This window comes from Gossypium raimondii, unplaced genomic scaffold, assembly GCF_025698545.1.
Source record: "Gossypium raimondii isolate GPD5lz unplaced genomic scaffold, ASM2569854v1 Contig00263, whole genome shotgun sequence".
In the NCBI taxonomy this organism is placed as follows: Eukaryota; Viridiplantae; Streptophyta; class Magnoliopsida; order Malvales; family Malvaceae; genus Gossypium; species Gossypium raimondii.
Window position 1 is genome coordinate 18,675 of NW_026291363.1, and position 19,313 is coordinate 37,987.

Genomic DNA, 19,313 nt, shown 5'->3' on the forward strand with positions numbered 1-19,313 from the left:
ACATCTTACTTGTTTAATTTAATTTTTTTAATCTTTAGGAGCATTACATGTAAAATTCGGCCCAAAACAACCCATATAAGTGCATGGCCGAATTTACCTTGTTATTTTATTAATTAGGTTTAATTTTTATTAGTTACTTGTGAGATTAGGATTTGTTGGAGGCCTATATAAGCATTGGCCAGCCACCCTTTGTAAAAATCATCTTATTATTATTTTCTATCAAATTTTTGATTTGTTGAGTGCAGAATTTTCTTTGGGGTTTTCTCCAAGAATTCTCTCTTGAGTTTTCTTTAGAAGTTGTTTTAACAATCTTTTGATTGTGGGAGCCATCTTCAACCTTCTTCTTGCCATCGATATTCTTTGGGGGAGATTAGAGCCGTTTGAAGGAATTTGTGAATTCTTTCGGGAATTCAAGGGTTCTTAGGACTTTTCTTTAATTCCTTGCTGTTCAATTTATTTTCTTTATTATTGCTTGTGCCGATTCTTCTTCTAATTTTCTTTGCTGTTTTTGTTTGTGTTTCAGCCTTGATTAAACTCCAAGAACTCTTCGTTTAATCGATCCCTTTTATTGGCAGCAACTATTCGATCCAAAAATCCCCAAAATTTAGGGTTCTTGCCATTTTTTTTATTTCTTCTTGTTGGGTGAAATTAGGCTGCTGGAATTTGGGCATTCTTGGCCGATTCAAGTTATTGACATATTAGCACTCTTTCTTTACTTCCAAATTCGCTCAATTTCATTAATTTCTTTCTTTTCCTTTGTCGCCCAAATCCCTAATTTTCTATTAAAGATCCGATTGATTTAATTCGTTCTTTGTTTAGTGTTCTTGAATGATTCGGCTTGTGGAGAATTGATCTTGGAGTTCGATTTTGTCTTCTTGAACTACGAAAACATCTATTCATTCGTTCTTTGTGTCTTCTTGTTCATTTAATTGAATTTGGGGATTTAATTCGGATCCGATTAGTTTAATCTTGTTCTTTGTTTTAATTTCAGATCTGTTCGTTTAGAGCTTTCGTAGGAGTTTCTCGTGACTTGGCAACTCGATCTTGGTCCGCGAGCCACCCCGTATCAGAAAACCTAATATCCCAAAGCCAAGTCAAAGCCAACGCCTTTCGAATAGAATCCCATCAAATTTCTCATCAACCAAACAGAAATCTCATCCCCCTACAACCCCACTTCTCTTTCCAAATTAGATAGAAAGAAGGTGAGGGATTAACATAGATAGAGGTAGAAAGAGAGTTCTTCTTTGATCTAGCGAAGGATGTCTGCGGCAGTGTGCGGGAGCAAGAGATCGTTCTTCGAGGATAACCCGTCATCGCCATCGGCTTCTGTCTCTAAGAAGCTCCGGCGCTGCTCGCCTTCATCTCCTTCTTCTGTTCGTTTTGCTCCGCCGCCTTCTCTCCTTGATCACCTCCAAGCTCTCTTCCCTCATATGGACCCCGAGGTATATGGATTATTTTTTATTTATTTTTATTCGTAGATTACGTTAATTTGATGCAGAAATGTAAGTTTTATTTGATATTACCAATTGCTGCTAGTTATTCTCTATTATATTTAATAGCAAAGCTGTAATGTTTCTAGATTCCTTTCTTTGGTTATTCTGCTTGGACGCTGAGATTTGAAAGTAGGGATAAAAGAACGATATTTTAAACCTACGTTGGGTTGCATATCCTTTTGATTCATTGGATTTATCCTGCAAGCAAAATGCATATTGTAATTATTTTTTGATGTTGGGTGATCCACAAGTGCAATTGTGTGGATTGAAGCCACGAATGCGGCCAGCCCAACCAGTTTTGTGAATGTACAAAAATTTGTGCATATGAGATTTGCTTGTTTTAGTTGGTTGAGTTCTAAAGTTTTCCAAAACGTTAAATCAGTTTGTGAATTTACAAAGTATTTGTGTTGTGTATATAAGACTGCTTGTTTTAGTTGGTTAAAACATCTTTTTGTCTTCTAAACTCGAGGCTTAGCTTTTAAAGTGTTTGCTTTTACTAATCTGTTGCTGAGCAAGAGATTATGGTTGATTGTTGAATTGTGGTCCATTTGTCTCTTCTATGAACATTTAACAATTTATTCCTTTCAGCTTCTGGAGAGAGTACTACTTGAATGTGGCAACAATATAGACACTACTATCAAGAGGCTTCAAGAACTTCACTTAGGAGCTGCAGATGCTACAGGGGAAAAGATGGGTCCTGTTGAGGAACTGGGTACAACTGCTGAGCAGGGTATGCCTCTATTTCTTGCGATTTTGATTTTTTCGTAATTTAGCATCGCTATTATAGTTTACAATCAATCTGTATTTTGTTTAGTTGTTATTTTTTCTATCAAGAGTTTTACTTGGCTTCTAATATATTTTTGATAGATGGTTGATCATGCAGAACTGTTTCTATGACAAACCGACAGAGTTTTAGTGTCAATCAACCTATTGCATTAAGTTGTTGCTATTCAACTCTAGCCTGTGTTGTTAGTCCTTAAAATAGTTATATGCCTAATGGTTAAATCTAAATATTGAATTACACGGGAGTAAAACATATAGGGCTTCTAAGAGTCTGTAAACTGTAAGATTTGCAATTAGTTTAGAAGATTCCTTTCACCACTAGTTCCCTGTTCTTCTTTCAGTACTTGTACAAATCAGTAAAAATTGATTTTTGAAAGAGAGAAAGAAGTGATAAATTTCTTTTAGATTTTAGTCGTGTTCAATATCCTAGTCCTTAGCTATATATGCGCCCAAAGATATATTGTGGTTAATCAATTTCAATAGAATATTTTCTGTAGAACAATTTATATATTTAACTTTTAACAAATTGTAGCCTGCTGCCACCAAAGTAATCATTTATGTTTAACTGTTGTGTTATGTGTAATGGGGCATCTGCTTTAAGATGGGTAGTTCTTACTTAAGGCAAGGGAAACTCAGGTATGTAGTTGAAACTGCAGGTACAGTAACCAACAATGGAGAAGCTGCTGATACTACTGCTCAGATTCCATCGGCCCCTGAAACTCTGCCTGTTGATGGTGCAGAATGGGTGGACTTGTTTGTGGGGGAGATGATGGGTGCTTCAAGTGTGGATGATGCCAAAGCCCGTGCCTCTAAATTGCTGGAGGTTCTGGAGAAGTCCATTAGTGAACATGTTGCTAAGGAGGCAGCACAAAGTTTTCATAAGGTATGTATCTCTTAACTCCTCTAGGTCCTGTAGAAAGCTGCTTTCAGGTATATGATAGGCACTCATGTCATGGAACGGACCAGGTTTGGGCTGAGACTAGGCATGTGGTCTCAAGAACAAGTTCACTTGCCCAGCCCTAATTTCTAGTCTCAAATCATGCCCAACCCTGGCCTCTACAAAAACACAAAACCAAGGCCCATAACAATTTTCCCAAGCAGAAACTAAACTGGTAACTGAACTGAAATCTGGAAATAAAGCAAAGTCTTATATAAACTAAAGTTTTCATCGCTAAATATTTCTATGGAGGGGGTTAAAAGTTAGTTATTGTGAAAGTTGAGAGACAAAGCCAAGAGTTTAAAACCGGTCTAGGGGATGACTGAACTAAGTTACTTTCGTATTTGATTCCGAGTTGAAGTGCCTTAGTGATTTTGAGACGTGAAATCAAAGACAATGGTTTGAAGTATGGTTTCTGAACTGGAAGTTGGAAGTTTGATGTGAGGAGCTGTGCTGTTCAGGTTTGAAGTAGATGATATGATAGATATTGATTCCAGAATTCCTAATTTCAAATACTATAAGGACACTGTTGTTTTGGCTTTTTGGGTGTGCAGTTGTAAAATTTAATAGTTGTGTCGAATTTTGGCTTTTGGTTTTAGACATATCTGTGAAATTGAACATGGGTTTCAATATTTATGTTATCTGTTGTGTTGCTTAATAGTTGGTAAACATCACCTTGTTGATTTGATTGTAATTTGTTGTTAGGAGAATATGATGTTGAAGGAACAGATTCAAGTGTTGATTCAAGAAAACACGGTTCTAAAACGTGCAGTGGCTATCCATCATGAACGCCAAAAGGAGTACCAGGACAAAAACAATGAGTTGGAGCATTTGAAGCAGCTGGTTTCTCAGTATCAGGAGCAGTTGCGAACTCTAGAGGTGAGAAATCACAATCATTTTACAGCTTGATTTTCTTACTCCAAAAAAAAATGTTGTAAATGATGATGATGAATATTAATGATTTTTGAGATAGTGAAAAAAAAAAACAGAAGCATAAATTTGTCATAATATTATCTATTAATGGCGAATCTATCATGTGTTTTTGCAGGTAAATAACTATGCCTTAACGATGCATTTGAGGCAGGCACAGCAAAGCAATTCCATCCCAGGGCGTTTTCACCCAGATATTTTCTAGAAGTAAAGATGCAACCAAGTTAACATGGAAGCATAGCGATGGAATGTTTAGTTTTATGATCATAGAATTACTTGGCAATAGTGATATACTGACAATGTTTTTTAATCTGTTTGCCTAAGTTTCTTATGTACAGAAATATAATGTGTTCAACAATTATCAGATTTATATTTCTATTTCAAATTGAATCTATTTTAATTCTACCACCGCACGTTTGGTTTATTGAAATAGAATAGGGTTGAAATGGAATAAAGTTATAATCAGTAATTTAATTGTTTAGTTGAATCTAATGGAATAGAACTGTAATGCTATTTTTGGTTGTAAGCGTTGGTTGTAAAGGTTTATTACATTTGCTTTGAAAATAGTTTTATTCCGTGAAAACATTGAATCTCTAAACCTTTCCCTCACAACTTAATAGCAATTCAACGCAGGTAAAATTCTCTCTTTTTATTATTATTTTCATTTCCAACTTTTGCCCCTAGCCTTTCTGAAACCATGCTCCCTACTCCCTTGCTTACTTGCTTTCTTCTTTTGCTTTTGCCTTTCATTAGAATCACGTCATACTGCGTTGATGTTTACTAAAATTATCGTTGATTTTTTTTCCCTTCTAGTTTTTGAAACACTCTTGCTGATTTTTTTCCAATGTTTTCTTCTAGTTTTTTTCTGCTTTAGATTTGATTTTGAGTGGTTATTTTCGTTCTTTACCATGTTAGTTTGGTCGTTTTACTTTGATGGGTTTGTGTTATTAATTTTTATTGATTTATGTATTTATTATAGCTTAAAGTTCCGAGTAGAGTTCTATTTCTTGTTCATATTAGAATTTTTAAAGCTTTCTGTGGTTGCAGCTTTCTTGGTTTAGTGGTCTACAACTTTCTGTATTTTCCTTGTTGATTTTTATATTTTTTTGGTTTATTGGTCTGCGATAAAAGGGGGAATTGGGTCTACAACAATGAGGTTAATTTAGTGGTTGCTTTTTGTTTAGTTGTAGTTATACTTTTAAGTTTTATTTGTAAATTCATCTACAACATTTAGATTTAACCTTAAAATTCTAGAATTATTCATCCTGTCGAGTAATAAGAAAAAAGAGTTGAAAAAAAATATGATAGTTGTAAAATGGGGTGCGATTAATAAAGAGTATCTTTTCTTGCCTGAAAAATGATTAACACGACCGGATGGTGAGAACATGAAATTTTGATGTCACAAAGGATAGAAAGCTCATAAGCTTTCTTGATTAGTCCATTTCTACGTTTCCATATATAGCATTTAAAGTTGACTGGTTCATTTCCTCAGGATCATTTTGATCCTTTGCCAACACTTGCCTGATTAAAAAAAATAAGGTAATAAAAGACAAAAAGGACGATGGATAATATTCTATGCTTGCAAAATGGTTTATGGTGTGTGCATTTTAGTCAGCATAAATGAAAATAAAATGCATTGATTTGTGAGGAAGAGATGCTAATAGCACATTACCTGTTTCCTTACGCCGCTTTACTCAATCCCAAAATTTCCATTTCATTTTTTCATTCGCACAAGTATTTGACACTCTCCCTTTTTTGCACATTTTTGTTTGCTTTAACATTAAGCACTTGTTTTTCATCACAAAAACCCATCCTTTATAACTATTACATCCAATTGCTTCTTTAATGCTTTTGGGAAACTCAAAACTCTACTTTTGGACCTAATAATCATAGTGACCAAAACTTGAGCATACTCCCACTATACTCTATTACATCATTCTTGATATTTTTAATTTGAAGTTTAACACGACACATGACAGATGGGAAAAGAGAAAAAATGAACAGTATGTTTAGTTTTGGTATAGGGAATTGTAGGATACTTTGATTAATATTTTGTAAGAATATCAATAGATGTAGTGGTATGATACTTTGATGCTTATAATGAAGAATTACTTTGATTCTTCTACGTTTTTAGGAATTACTTTGATTTTTGTAATGAGGAATTACTTGTTTAGTTGTAAAACGCTACTTTGATATTTAGTTGTTGCTTTAAAGTATTTTAAGTAATTCTAAAGTATACATTAGTATTTTTTTTGATTGCTTGGCGGTTGGTGATGAACAATTCTAAGATTTTAAGGTTAAATTTAAATATAGTAGATAAAATTGGAATGATGAAACTTCAAAATGTTGTTAAGCTTTTCATCTCTTCTTTTTCTTCTTTTTTGTTTTAAATGTTGTAGATTAAGAACAATTTTGAGACTATCTTGGAGCTAGATTCTACAATATTCTATTTGCTTAATTTTTGGTGAGTTTTTAAGGGGCTTTGTTTCTACTTTTTAAAATTTTTTTAGCATATTTACTGCAGAAGCAGGGAAAAAGATTTATGTGAAAATATGGTTGGTGAAAAGAAATGTGATTCTTTAATTTTCATGAACATGTTTGGCCTTCTTTTTTTTTTCTAGGTAGTTTCTTGGCAATGGTAGCCACTGATTTAGCAGTAGACTTGAAGATTTGGTCTTTGCCGAGTCTTTTTCTGCGCAATGAGTGGTTTAGATTCAACTTGATTGATATTTGGACTACTTACAACATATTTCATTCACTGCAGTTTTTAATAACTAAATTATTTTTTTTCAAGATTTACGGTTTTCCTTCTCAACAATGCTATCTTTAAAGTTTGAACTCGAGTTTCTCCTTAGAAGTATAATGCACATTACAATTGCAACCGACTCCTATTAATAAATTCAATTCAATCCCCCTTTTTAATCCTTATTTGTGGCACTTATGTCATATTTCTAGCTTTGTATATTTTACAAGTTAAGACATAACATTAATTTCATTATTGAAATTTTGTTCTATTATTTAAATTTTATTTTATCTATATTATAATTATTTTTATTTTTATTTTGATGTATATAAATATTTTTATTTTAAAAACATTATTTTTATAATATCTATAATCGATTAGAATATTTCTTAAATAATACATACTCACACATCCTTTATGATTTTTATTTATTTTGGATATACATATATCACAACAATTAGACAACGATGAATACCATAAAATAGCATACAATTATACCATGATGAACATAAAATCTAGGGTTAATTCACACATATCATATTAATGTTTAAATATTAATATATTTGATAATTTTATATCATATTTACACAATTTAATAAAAAAATATAGCATCTGTTCATAAATTGCCAACTCTATAATAGAGACTTAATTGAGTAATTGGTGTAGAACCAGTAGAGTAATCAAGGTTCAAATTGGCATTGTTGAGTCTTTTAATTTAGTTATTAAAACCTATAGTGAATGAAATATGTTATAACTAGTCCAAATATCAACCAAGTTGAATCTAGCAATACTTCTTAGGAAATATGTAGTTGTAGTTGTCCACAGCTCCACATTATTGTTAAGCTAATAATTATGGTGCTTTTTATTAGTATTTGCTAAAACTATATGTGATTGTTAAAGGAGAATTGAATTTATTGGCTTGATAGACTAAAATGAAAGACCTCGATTTATAATGCATAATATAATACATTAAAATAGCGAATTAGTTATTCTTTTAGCTTTACATGGTGTGCTTTAAAGATATATGCATCACATTCTGTTTTGAGATTAATTTATAATGTTATTTAAAGATATCTAACACTTTAACATCTTGCAGTAATGGCTCGTTTGCCTTTAATAGTACAAAGTGAGAGGTGAAAAAGAATTGGTATTGCATTAACAATATGGTTGCAAATGTGTACAGTTGCGAGTTGGTTCTTAGTTACATTGGGTGTCGTCTCTAGCCTACATACTTATAGACCAAGGATTAGATAATATATTTTGAATTTTTATGCACAACGAGATTATGTGAAAAGACTTGTGCATACTAGTGATGAGACATGTGTTGAACAAGTTAGGATGAATGGAATTTTTTTTTAATTATGTGAGATGTTACAAACTTTAGGAGGATTAAAGTCGTCAAGGAACGTGCTTGTTGATGAGTAAGTGGCAATGTTTTTACATATCATTTCTCTTCACCTTAAAAATCGAGTTATCAAGCATCATTTTAATAGGTCCGAGGAAACCATTAGCAGATCATTTCATTATGTGTTAAATGTTGTCATACGCTTACAAGATGTGTTATTTAAAAAGGCAAAGCCAATTATAGCTAATTCTACAGGCCCAAGGTGGAAATGGTTCAAGGTATTGGAGTGAGTTTCATATATAGCTCGTACATAACTCAATTGATTTAGATTTAAATATAGTATCTTAATTCAATGTTTTATACATGTGACCTAGAATTGCTTAAGTGTTTTAGATGGAACCCACATCAAGATTAGGGTTCCAAAAGTTGATAAATTTAGATATCGAACGCGAAAAGGTGACATAGCAAAAAATATGTTAGGTGTTTGTACACCTGATATGCATTTTGTTTATATTCTTCCTGGTTGGGAAGGTTCTGTTGCTGATGGAAGTGTTCTTCGATATGCCATTAGTAGGAGACATGGACTAAACATTCCTCATGGTAAGGTGTAGAATTTAAGGAATTAGAATTAATTTTTAAAATCATACTTTTTTGGGAAAGTTAACAATGATAAATAGTTTTTTTTTTCTTTTTTATAGGTTGTTATTATCTAGTTGATGCTGGTTACACAAAATGTGAGAGATTTCTTGCGCCTTTTAGAGGACAAAGATATCATTTGAATGAGTGACATCAGGGTTACTAGCCAAGTGCTCTAGAAGAATTTTTCAATATGAAACATGCTTCAGCGCGAAATGTTATTGAAATATGCTTTGGGTTATTAAAACTTAGATGGGAAACACTTAGGAGTCCATCATTCTATCCTGTGAGGGTGCATAATAGAATCATTATTGCGTATTGTTTACTCTATAATTTTATTTGAACCTATATGTGATAGAAGGTTGTGCGCGGACCAAGATCAAGTTTGTCAAGTCACGAGAAAGTCCTACGAGATCTATAAACAACTTGGCTGAAACAGAAACAGAAAATAGAAAATTAATCTCAAATATCAAGAGACCCAAATCGAGATAGAAAAATAGAATACTTGGGCGCAAGAAATCTGGAAAAATATGAATAAAGGGCGTTTCCTGATGCCAAAGAATGTTTCCAAAATAGATCTTGAAGTTTGAGAATGGCTGAAACGCAACAAGAACAATAAAACAAAGTTAATTAATAATTCGGCACAAGCAGAAAAATTTAAAGAGAAATAAACAGTAAGAAAGATAAAGAAAGTCCTAAGAAGCCTCGAAATCACGAAAGATTTCACAACTCCCTTCAATCGGCTCCAATCTACCCTCTAATGTAGAAACACGGCAAGAAGAAGGCTGAAGATGGCTCCCACAATCGAAAGATTGTTAAAACTAATTCTAAAGAAAACTCAAGAGAAAAATCTTGAAGAAAAACTCAAAGAGATTTTCAATCAATAAAAATCTGATTTCAAGTGTGTTCTTAAGGGTGGCTGGCCAAGCCATATATATAGACCTTCTAACTACTTTCCTAGCCCTACTGGGAAAACTAAAAAAAATCCCTAATTGAGAGAATGAATGAGCAGTATTTAAAGAGGACTTGCAATTAAAGAAAATAGGCTTCTGGTTTCAAAGCATCCCTTTGAGCATTGCAAGGGTGAATCATAATTTCACATTGCATGGCCGGTGGAGTCTCCAAAGCTGCTCATTAAAGCTTCCAAGACTTTTCAGCTAATCAACGTAAATTTTAATAGCTCATCAAATTGTTGGCTGAACTTAGCTTGTCCCTTTCAGCTCCCAACGTAGCTCATTTCTCTTCCCCAAGTTGGCCTTTAAGCTCCCCAAGCAACCATAAGAGCTTTCACACAAGTTGGACGAATTTAGGCCAATCTAAACAATTCTGTTCAGCCATTTCAGCTCAACCATCACCTCATTAATTCAAGGCTATTAGAAGACATCAAAAGGCTGTCCATTGACGTCTCCAAAGCTAGGAATCTTCAAGGAAGCTTCAAGGGACGTTCTAGGAAGCTACATGAAATTTTCAATTCATTTTTTTTGAAAATAAGCTGACTTTTTAGCTGCTCAAGTGTCCATTCGGCTAGCCTATGAATTTAGCTATAAATAGTTTGCTTTGTATTGTTTTGGGGTTAGACAATATACTTTTGAACCTTAAATGAAATCTGATTATTTTGTGAGTTTGTTTTCAACTCTCATTGTTCTCCAAAGACTCGTCTGACTTATCAAGTAACCCTTGTGGCGTCAACCTGTCTTTCTTTTCTAAACTTATCACTTTGCACCCAAAGTGTGGCGTTCAAATTATACCGAGGTTCCTATCATCTTTGATAGCGGGTCGAGGTTCCATTTTATTCGTTTTCCATTCATACAACATTTAACCTACCTAAGTATTCCTATAAGTCCCGGGTTAACACACTTATATTGTGTTGGTTCAACTTGAATACTTGGTTTTCGTTCACCTATCAACCTCAATACATTCCATAACCTCTTATGAACTAAATTTGAGCCTTTATCTCTTTTTTCTTAATCTATCTTCGACAAACCTTAATATTACTCCAATTCACGATCAGACACATGAACGACTCGGTTTAATCAACGAGTCCAGGTCACATCATTTGGTATCAGAGCTAGCTAAATCGGAGTAAGAATTGACGTTATTGGCATTACGGCATTGTAAAAAAAATCGAAAAAAATCAAAAAAATTAAAAAAATCGAAAAAATTTAAAAAAAGTTTGTATTCAATTTATTTTTTCCTTTTGTATTCAGATTGAAAAAAAGAAGAAAAATATTTTTCGGAATTAAAAAAAGTGATTGAAATTCATTTTGAGTTTGTAAAAGCATTGTTTGCTGCCCGAAGTACTAAATTCATTTCCTTCCACACTTAACCTTTCCATTTCTCCTCTTTGTTTGATAGCCTACCATTTTCAACATCATTACCCACCAAGCCAAATCAATTTTGTAAGCCGACCACAAATGATACGACCTCGGTTTAGTGTTGAATCTGAGTCGTTTAGTTCCTGATCGTAAACGAAGAATTAAATTAAGAAATAACGATTCAAGTGAAAGAAAAGGAATGTAATTGAATTCAGAGAAGTCAAATAGGTTCGATCAAAGATGGATATGGAATTAGTTTAGGTTAGAAAGATGAGAGTAGATTGGTCAAGTTCAGTTTAGATTTAATTAAGAAATAATGTTGATTTTGGTACAATATGTGATGTGATCCGGCCCGAGTTAATCGACTCGTTTCACGTAATTGCCCGATCGTCGACGAGGAATAGTTGAGTTATCGGAAATAGGATGAAATAAGGCTAAAGATGCAGAAGCTTTCAAATGGTTTTAAAGGTTGGCTAAGGTGATGGTAAATTTATAAGGGTAGTAGGCTCGATTTAAGGATAAAAATAAGAAAAATGGAAGTTGGATAAATGAAGGCTCGGTTTTGTGAAAAGATATTATAGTTGGGTAAAATCTAGGATAGTCGGTGGAATGGATAAATGAGCTTAAACACCAGAAACGATTCAACACTAAAAAGTGTCACCCCGATTTCTATTCGGTTCAAGGTGGGATTGCGGAATTGTAGAAGGGTTGAACGCCACACCAAAGCAAGGTGATAAGTTCAAAAGAGAACGATAGACGCCACTAGCATGCTAGATAAGTCAGATCGAAACTCGTACGAATTTAGAGAGGAGAAAACACACTCTTTGAACAATGTTCATTCAAATGATCAAAAGTCAAAAGTCCTTTACAAATGAAATTAATCAACTATTTATAGCCAAAGCTTAGGCTAGCTGAATAGTCAATATCTAACTTAAAAACAAAAAAAATAAATAAAAAAAAAAAAATAAAAATCATTAAACTACCATAGCAAGGTTCGGCTGAATGAAATTAAGGCTGGAAATTAAAGCTCCTAGTTGTTGCCACATGTATGCACATCTTGCTGTAAAATTTGAATTCAATAATAAACAGCCTTTGTGTATGTGCAGCCATAATCGAATAGTCACCTTCAAAATACATGCATAGCCGAATGCATCTTTTACTTGGGAAAATGGAATGGGCGGCCAGATTTAATGTGAACAATCAAGTTCTTTGTCTCCACGAAAAGGTGCTTGGAGAATAGCAATCAGCAGCCTAAATTCATCTTGAATACAACTCCACATTCATGTATCCTTTGCTGTGCACGAAAAAGGTGTTTAGAAAAGAACTAAGTCTCATTTAATTCATGGCTTTGCTGCACATTAAATCAGCAAGCAGCTTCTTTAATTTCGTCCATTAAATGGCCACATGAAAAAGCACAAGCAACTCCTTTAATGCCGTTCCTTGCATGTAGAACAACATCTTTAATGCATGTCTTCCTGTACAATAAATTCGGCCAACATCCACTTCCTTAAATGCCGTCCAAGCCATTAAACCTGTAGACAAATAATTAAATTCGGTCATTAATATCTGCTCATTAAAAATCAGCATCTTAAGACAAATTAAATTGGCAGCAATTTGATCAATAAATATGCTTCATCAATTAATTTGAAACTAATGAAAACATCAATAATTCGCAACTAAGGCACATTTAATTCAAGAACTATAATTAACTTCATTTGGACATCATTTAAGACATCATTAAATTCGGTTGTAGCAAGACTAATTAAATTCGTCCCGGACACATTAAACAACAAAGATTAACTATGACAAAACACATTAATTAGGCTTAAGACAAATTAAAGCATGCATTAAAACAAATAAAACATATTTAACATGGAAATTAATATATCCGATTTTTAAACAAATTAATTAACTTATTTAATTAACTAATTTAACTAACAAACAACTTATTTATTCCAGCAAAAATAAATGCAATCTTAATTAAATAAATTGCATTCTAGCTCAATGAGCTAGAATCCACCAATTGAATGGGACGAGCTTGTGAAAATGTCGAGCCTCGCCAGGGTTGAGCCAAGGATGATTCCAGGGCGAGGTCGTATCATTCCCCCCTTCTTTAGAACGACTTGTCCTCAAGTCGAGCCGTTGGTTCATTCGATCATAACTCCGCTTACTCATCTTTCCTCGATCAAATGGAACGAATGGCAATTGAAGCAACTAAAAAATATCCATGAGTTAGCAAAAAGTAGTGTAAACAAATTTGTAATTCAAGTATAACAAGACAAATGTAATGCAGGCTATTGGATTCAGATTACCATGCAAGCGAACTAGTTTACTCGACAAGGCCATGAAAAATGTTCGAAACAAAATCGAATAGATTTCGGCGTGCATACATCTTAAATTGATTACACAAGCTATAATTGATCCCGAGTAATGAGTCAAAATATGTACATAGGCATCACAAAATGTAATGAAAAATATTTACATGGTTCTCGAAGTTGCACAATCATACTGCATTAGACGATTGACTATCGATTCTATTACAATTACATCAACACAATTATCGAAACAAGAATCTTTTGTCAACATTAAAATAGATAGATCGTGTTCAATTGTTGCAAAACAATTAACCATATCACAATCAAAGTATCTTTCAAAACCAATTCACGAACAAGATTGTTATTACCATCCGAGGAAAACAAAAATATTTTAAAAATTTCGGAGGCTTACCTTTTGAGTGAAAAATAAAGTTCATTTTACCTCGCCGCTTAACAAAACCTTCGCTCCTCTACGATGTAGAGTAGTCGAAATTCCTTGCTTGAATTAACCTTTTCAAAATGGATCTCCATACTCGACAATAGAGCATGCATCATAATCAAATTGGAATTATAATCAAAATACATCGAGAACTCATCCAAATGATCATGTAATCTAAATTTCAGTCGGTCAATTTTGCTCAAAAATGCAGAATTTGGATAACAAAGCAGATTTGAGACACCATCTTCAACTTTAAGTGCACTAACCATTTTACATGTCATCGTCATATCAAACAAACAAATCAAAGACATGCATGTTTTCAAACATTCATATGTTTCAAATCTCATACCCACATTCTTGTTTATACAAAGTAGTTTCTCACAAAAGATCAATGAGTGCATATTTTACCCAAATCAAGCTGATGGAATGGCTTATATGTCTTCTTATCTTGCAAATGCCGAATAATTATTATTTCACTAACAAACTCATCAGCATCGCAATTTCCAAAAGTGTTATTCTTCTTGCCATCATCCCACGCAAATATATTATCATCAATCAAAGGATGGCAAGTAACCACATCAAAATTCAGATCACTTCTAAAGGACAATTCATCAACAAGGTTTCCATCAACAATCGAATAAGACAGATGATACGAGCTCGTTTCGTATGAAATAACGAGTCGTAATATTTCCCGATCGAAATTAGGTAGTGTCGGCTTTAAAATAAATTCAAGTCTTGGTGTTTAAAATTAAATGGCTTTGGGGAAACAAGGGAGTTTGATGGAGTGTTGTTTGCTGGATATTTCAATGAAAACAAGTCGAACCCTTATTAGCAAATAAGGACCCGGGGCTTAAGGTTTCAAAGAAAGAAAGGATTTGGGATAAAACCGAGACCCTCTATTTAGCAAAATAGGAACCTACGGTATGAAGAACGCCAGACCAATGGTGATAAGTTCGGAACAAAGTCAGATTGACGCCACTTGTTGAAGATAAGTCAATTTGAGCTTTGGAGAATAAAGAGAGTGAATTGCCTCACTAAAATGATATTTCATTCAGAAATTTGTCTAAAGCAGAAATTTTTCTGCTTTAGATTTGATTTTGAGTGGTTATTTTCGTTCTTTACCATGTTAGTTTGGTCGTTTTACTTTGATGGGTTTGTGTTATTAATTTTTATTGATTTATGTATTTATTATAGCTTAAAGTTCCGAGTAGAGTTCTATTTCTTGTTCATATTAGAATTTTTAAAGCTTTCTGTGGTTGCAGCTTTCTTGGTTTAGTGGTCTACAACTTTCTGTATTTTCCTTGTTGATTTTTATATTTTTTTGGTTTATTGGTCTGCGATAAAAGGGGGAATTGGGTCTACAACAATGAGGTTAATTTAGTGGTTGCTTTTTGTTTAGTTGTAGTTATACTTTTAAGTTTTATTTGTAAATTCATCTACAACATTTAGATTTAACCTTAAAATTCTAGAATTATTCATCCTGTCGAGTAATAAGAAAAAAGAGTTGAAAAAAAATATGATAGTTGTAAAATGGGGTGCGATTAATAAAGAGTATCTTTTCTTGCCTGAAAAATGATTAACACGACCGGATGGTGAGAACATGAAATTTTGATGTCACAAAGGATAGAAAGCTCATAAGCTTTCTTGATTAGTCCATTTCACGTTTCCATATATAGCATTTAAAGTTGACTGGTTCATTTCCTCAGGATCATTTTGATCCTTTGCCAACACTTGCCTGATTAAAAAAAATAAGGTAATAAAAGACAAAAAGGACGATGGATAATATTCTATGCTTGCAAAATGGTTTATGGTGTGTGCATTTTAGTCAGCATAAATGAAAATAAAATGCATTGATTTGTGAGGAAGAGATGCTAATAGCACATTACCTGTTTCCTTACGCCGCTTTACTCAATCCCAAAATTTCCATTTCATTTTTTCATTCGCACAAGTATTTGACACTCTCCCTTTTTTGCACATTTTTGTTTGCTTTAACATTAAGCACTTGTTTTCATCACAAAACCCATCCTTTATAACTATTACATCCAATTGCTTCTTTAATGCTTTTGGGAAACTCAAAACTCTACTTTTGGACCTAATAATCATAGTGACCAAAACTTGAGCATACTCCCACTATACTCTATTACATCATTCTTGATATTTTTAATTTGAAGTTTAACACGACACATGACAGATGGGAAAAGAGAAAAAATGAACAGTATGTTTAGTTTTGGTATAGGGAATTGTAGGATACTTTGATTAATATTTTGTAAGAATATCAATAGATGTAGTGGTATGATACTTTGATGCTTATAATGAAGAATTACTTTGATTCTTCTACGTTTTAGGAATTACTTTGATTTTTGTAATGAGGAATTACTTGTTTAGTTGTAAAACGCTACTTTGATATTTAGTTGCTGCTTTAAAGTATTTTAAGTAATTCTAAAGTATACATTAGTATTTTTTTTTTGATTGCTTGGCGGTTGACTGATGAACAATTCTAAGATTTTAAGGTTAAATTTAAATATAGTAGATAAAATTGGAATGATGAAACTTCAAAATGTTGTTAAGCTTTTCATCTCTTCTTTTTCTTCTTTTTTGTTTTAAATGTTGTAGATTAAGAACAATTTTGAGACTATCTTGGAGCTAGATTCTACAATATTCTGTTTGCTTAATTTTTGGTGAGTTTTTAGGGGGCTTTGTTTCTACTTTTTAAAATTTTTTTAGCATATTTACTGCAGAAGCAGGGAAAAAGATTTATGTGAAAATATGGTTGGTGAAAAGAAATGTGATTCTTTAATTTTCATGAACATGTTTGGCCTTCTTTTTTTTTTCTAGGTAGTTTCTTGGCAATGGTAGCCACTGATTTAGCAGTAGACTTGAAGATTTGGTCTTTGCCGAGTCTTTTTCTGCGCAATGAGTGGTTTAGATTCAACTTGATTGATATTTGGACTACTTACAACATATTTCATTCACTGCAGTTTTTAATAACTAAATTATTTTTTTTCAAGATTTACGGTTTTCCTTCTCAACAATGCTATCTTTAAAGTTTGAACTCGAGTTTCTCCTTAGAAGTATAATGCACATTACAATTGCAACCGACTCCTATTAATAAATTCAATTCAATCCCCCTTTTTAATCCTTATTTGTGGCACTTATGTCATATTTCTAGCTTTGTATATTTTACAAGTTAAGACATAACTGTTAATTTCATTATTGAAATTTTGTTCTATTATTTAAATTTTATTTTATCTATATTATAATTATTTTTATTTTTATTTTGATGTATATAAATATTTTTATTTTAAAAACATTATTTTTATAATATCTATAATCGATTAGAATATTTCTTAAATAATACATACTCACACATCCTTTATGATTTTTATTTATTTTGGATATACATATATCACAACAATTAGACAACGATGAATACCATAAAATAGCATACAATTATACCATGATGAACATAAAATCTAGGGTTAATTCACACATATCATATTAATGTTTAAATATTAATATATTTGATAATTTTATATCATATTTACACAATTTAATAAAAAATATAGCATCTGCTCATAAATTGCCAACTCTATAATAGAGACTTAATTGAGTAATTGGTGTAGAACCAGAGAGTAATCAAGGTTCAAATTGGCATTGTTGAGTCTTTTAATTTAGTTATTAAAACCTATAGTGAATGAAATATGTTATAACTAGTCCAAATATCAACCAAGTTGAATCTAGCAATACTTCTTAGGAAATATGTAGTTGTAGTTGTCCACAGCTCCACATTATTGTTAAGCTAATAATTATGGTGCTTTTTATTAGTATTTGCTAAAACTATATGTGATTGTTAAAGGAGAATTGAATTTATTGGCTTGATAGACTAAAATGAAAGACCTCAGATTTATAATGCATAATATAATACATTAAAATAGCGAATTAGTTATTCTTTTTAGCTTTACATGGTGTGCTTTAAAGATATATGCATCACATTCTGTTTTGAGATTAATTTATAATGTTATTTAAAGATATCTAACACTTTAACATCTTGCAGTAATGGCTCGTTTGCCTTTAATAGTACAAAGTGAGAGGTGAAAAAGAATTGGTATTGCATTAACAATATGGTTGCAAATGTGTACAGTTGCGAGTTGGTTCTTAGTTACATTGGGTGTCGTCTCTAGCCTACATACTTATAGACCAAGGATTAGATAATATATTTTGAATTTTTATGCACAACGAGATTATGTGAAAAGACTTGTGCATACTAGTGATGAGACATGTGTTGAACAAGTTAGGATGAATGGAATTTTTTTTTAATTATGTGAGATGTTACAAACTTTAGGAGGATTAAAGTCGTCAAGGAACGTGCTTGTTGATGAGTAAGTGGCAATGTTTTTACATATCATTTCTCTTCACCTTAAAAATCGAGTTATCAAGCATCATTTTAATAGGTCCGAGGAAACCATTAGCGATCATTTCATTATGTGTTAAATGTTGTCATACGCTTACAAGATGTGTTATTTAAAAGGCAAAGCCAATTATAGCTAATTCTACAGCCCAAGGTGGAAATGGTTCAAGGTATTGGAGTGAGTTTCATATATAGCTCGTACATAACTCAATTGATTTAGATTTAAATATAGTATCTTAATTCAATGTTTTATACATGTGACCTAGAATTGCTTAAGTGTTTTAGATGGAACCCACATGAAGATTAGGGTTCCAAAAGTTGATAAATTTAGATATCGAACGCGAAAAGGTGACATAGCAAAAAATATGTTAGGTGTTTGTACACCTGATATGCATTTTGTTTATATTCTTCCTGGTTGGGAAGGTTCTGTTGCTGATGGAAGTGTTCTTCGATATGCCATTAGTAGGAGACATGGACTAAACATTCCTCATGGTAAGGTGTAGAATTTAAGGAATTAGAATTAATTTTTAAAATCATACTTTTTTGGGAAAGTTAACAATGATAAATAGTTTTTTTTTTCTTTTTTATAGGTTGTTATTATCTAGTTGATGCTGGTTACACAAAATGTGAGAGATTTCTTGCGCCTTTTAGAGGACAAAGATATCATTTGAATGAGTGACATCAGGGTTACTAGCCAAGTGCTCTAGAAGAATTTTTCAATATGAAACATGCTTCAGCGCGAAATGTTATTGAAATATGCTTTGGGTTATTAAAACTTAGATGGGAAACACTTAGGAGTCCATCATTCTATCTGTGAGGGTGCATAATAGAATCATTATTGCGTATTGTTTACTCTATAATTTTATTTGAACCTATATGTGATAGAAGGTTGTGCGCGGACCAAGATCAAGTTTGTCAAGTCACGAGAAAGTCCTACGAGATCTATAAACAACTTGGCTGAAACTGAAA

General features: G+C 32.6%; 1 protein-coding gene across 1 annotated transcript; it reads left to right on the forward strand.

Annotated features, from left to right (window-relative positions):
• Positions 1 to 1,068: 1,068 nt before the first annotated feature.
• LOC105773466 (uncharacterized) lies at positions 1,069 to 4,551 on the forward strand. The gene is made up of 5 exons (XM_012595413.2): positions 1,069 to 1,442; positions 2,082 to 2,223; positions 2,933 to 3,159; positions 3,919 to 4,092; positions 4,262 to 4,551. Exons 1-5 carry the CDS (start codon positions 1,260 to 1,262, stop codon positions 4,346 to 4,348), a joined length of 813 nt encoding a protein of 270 aa, XP_012450867.2. The 5' UTR covers positions 1,069 to 1,259; the 3' UTR covers positions 4,349 to 4,551.
• The last annotated feature ends 14,762 nt before the right edge of the window (positions 4,552 to 19,313 follow it).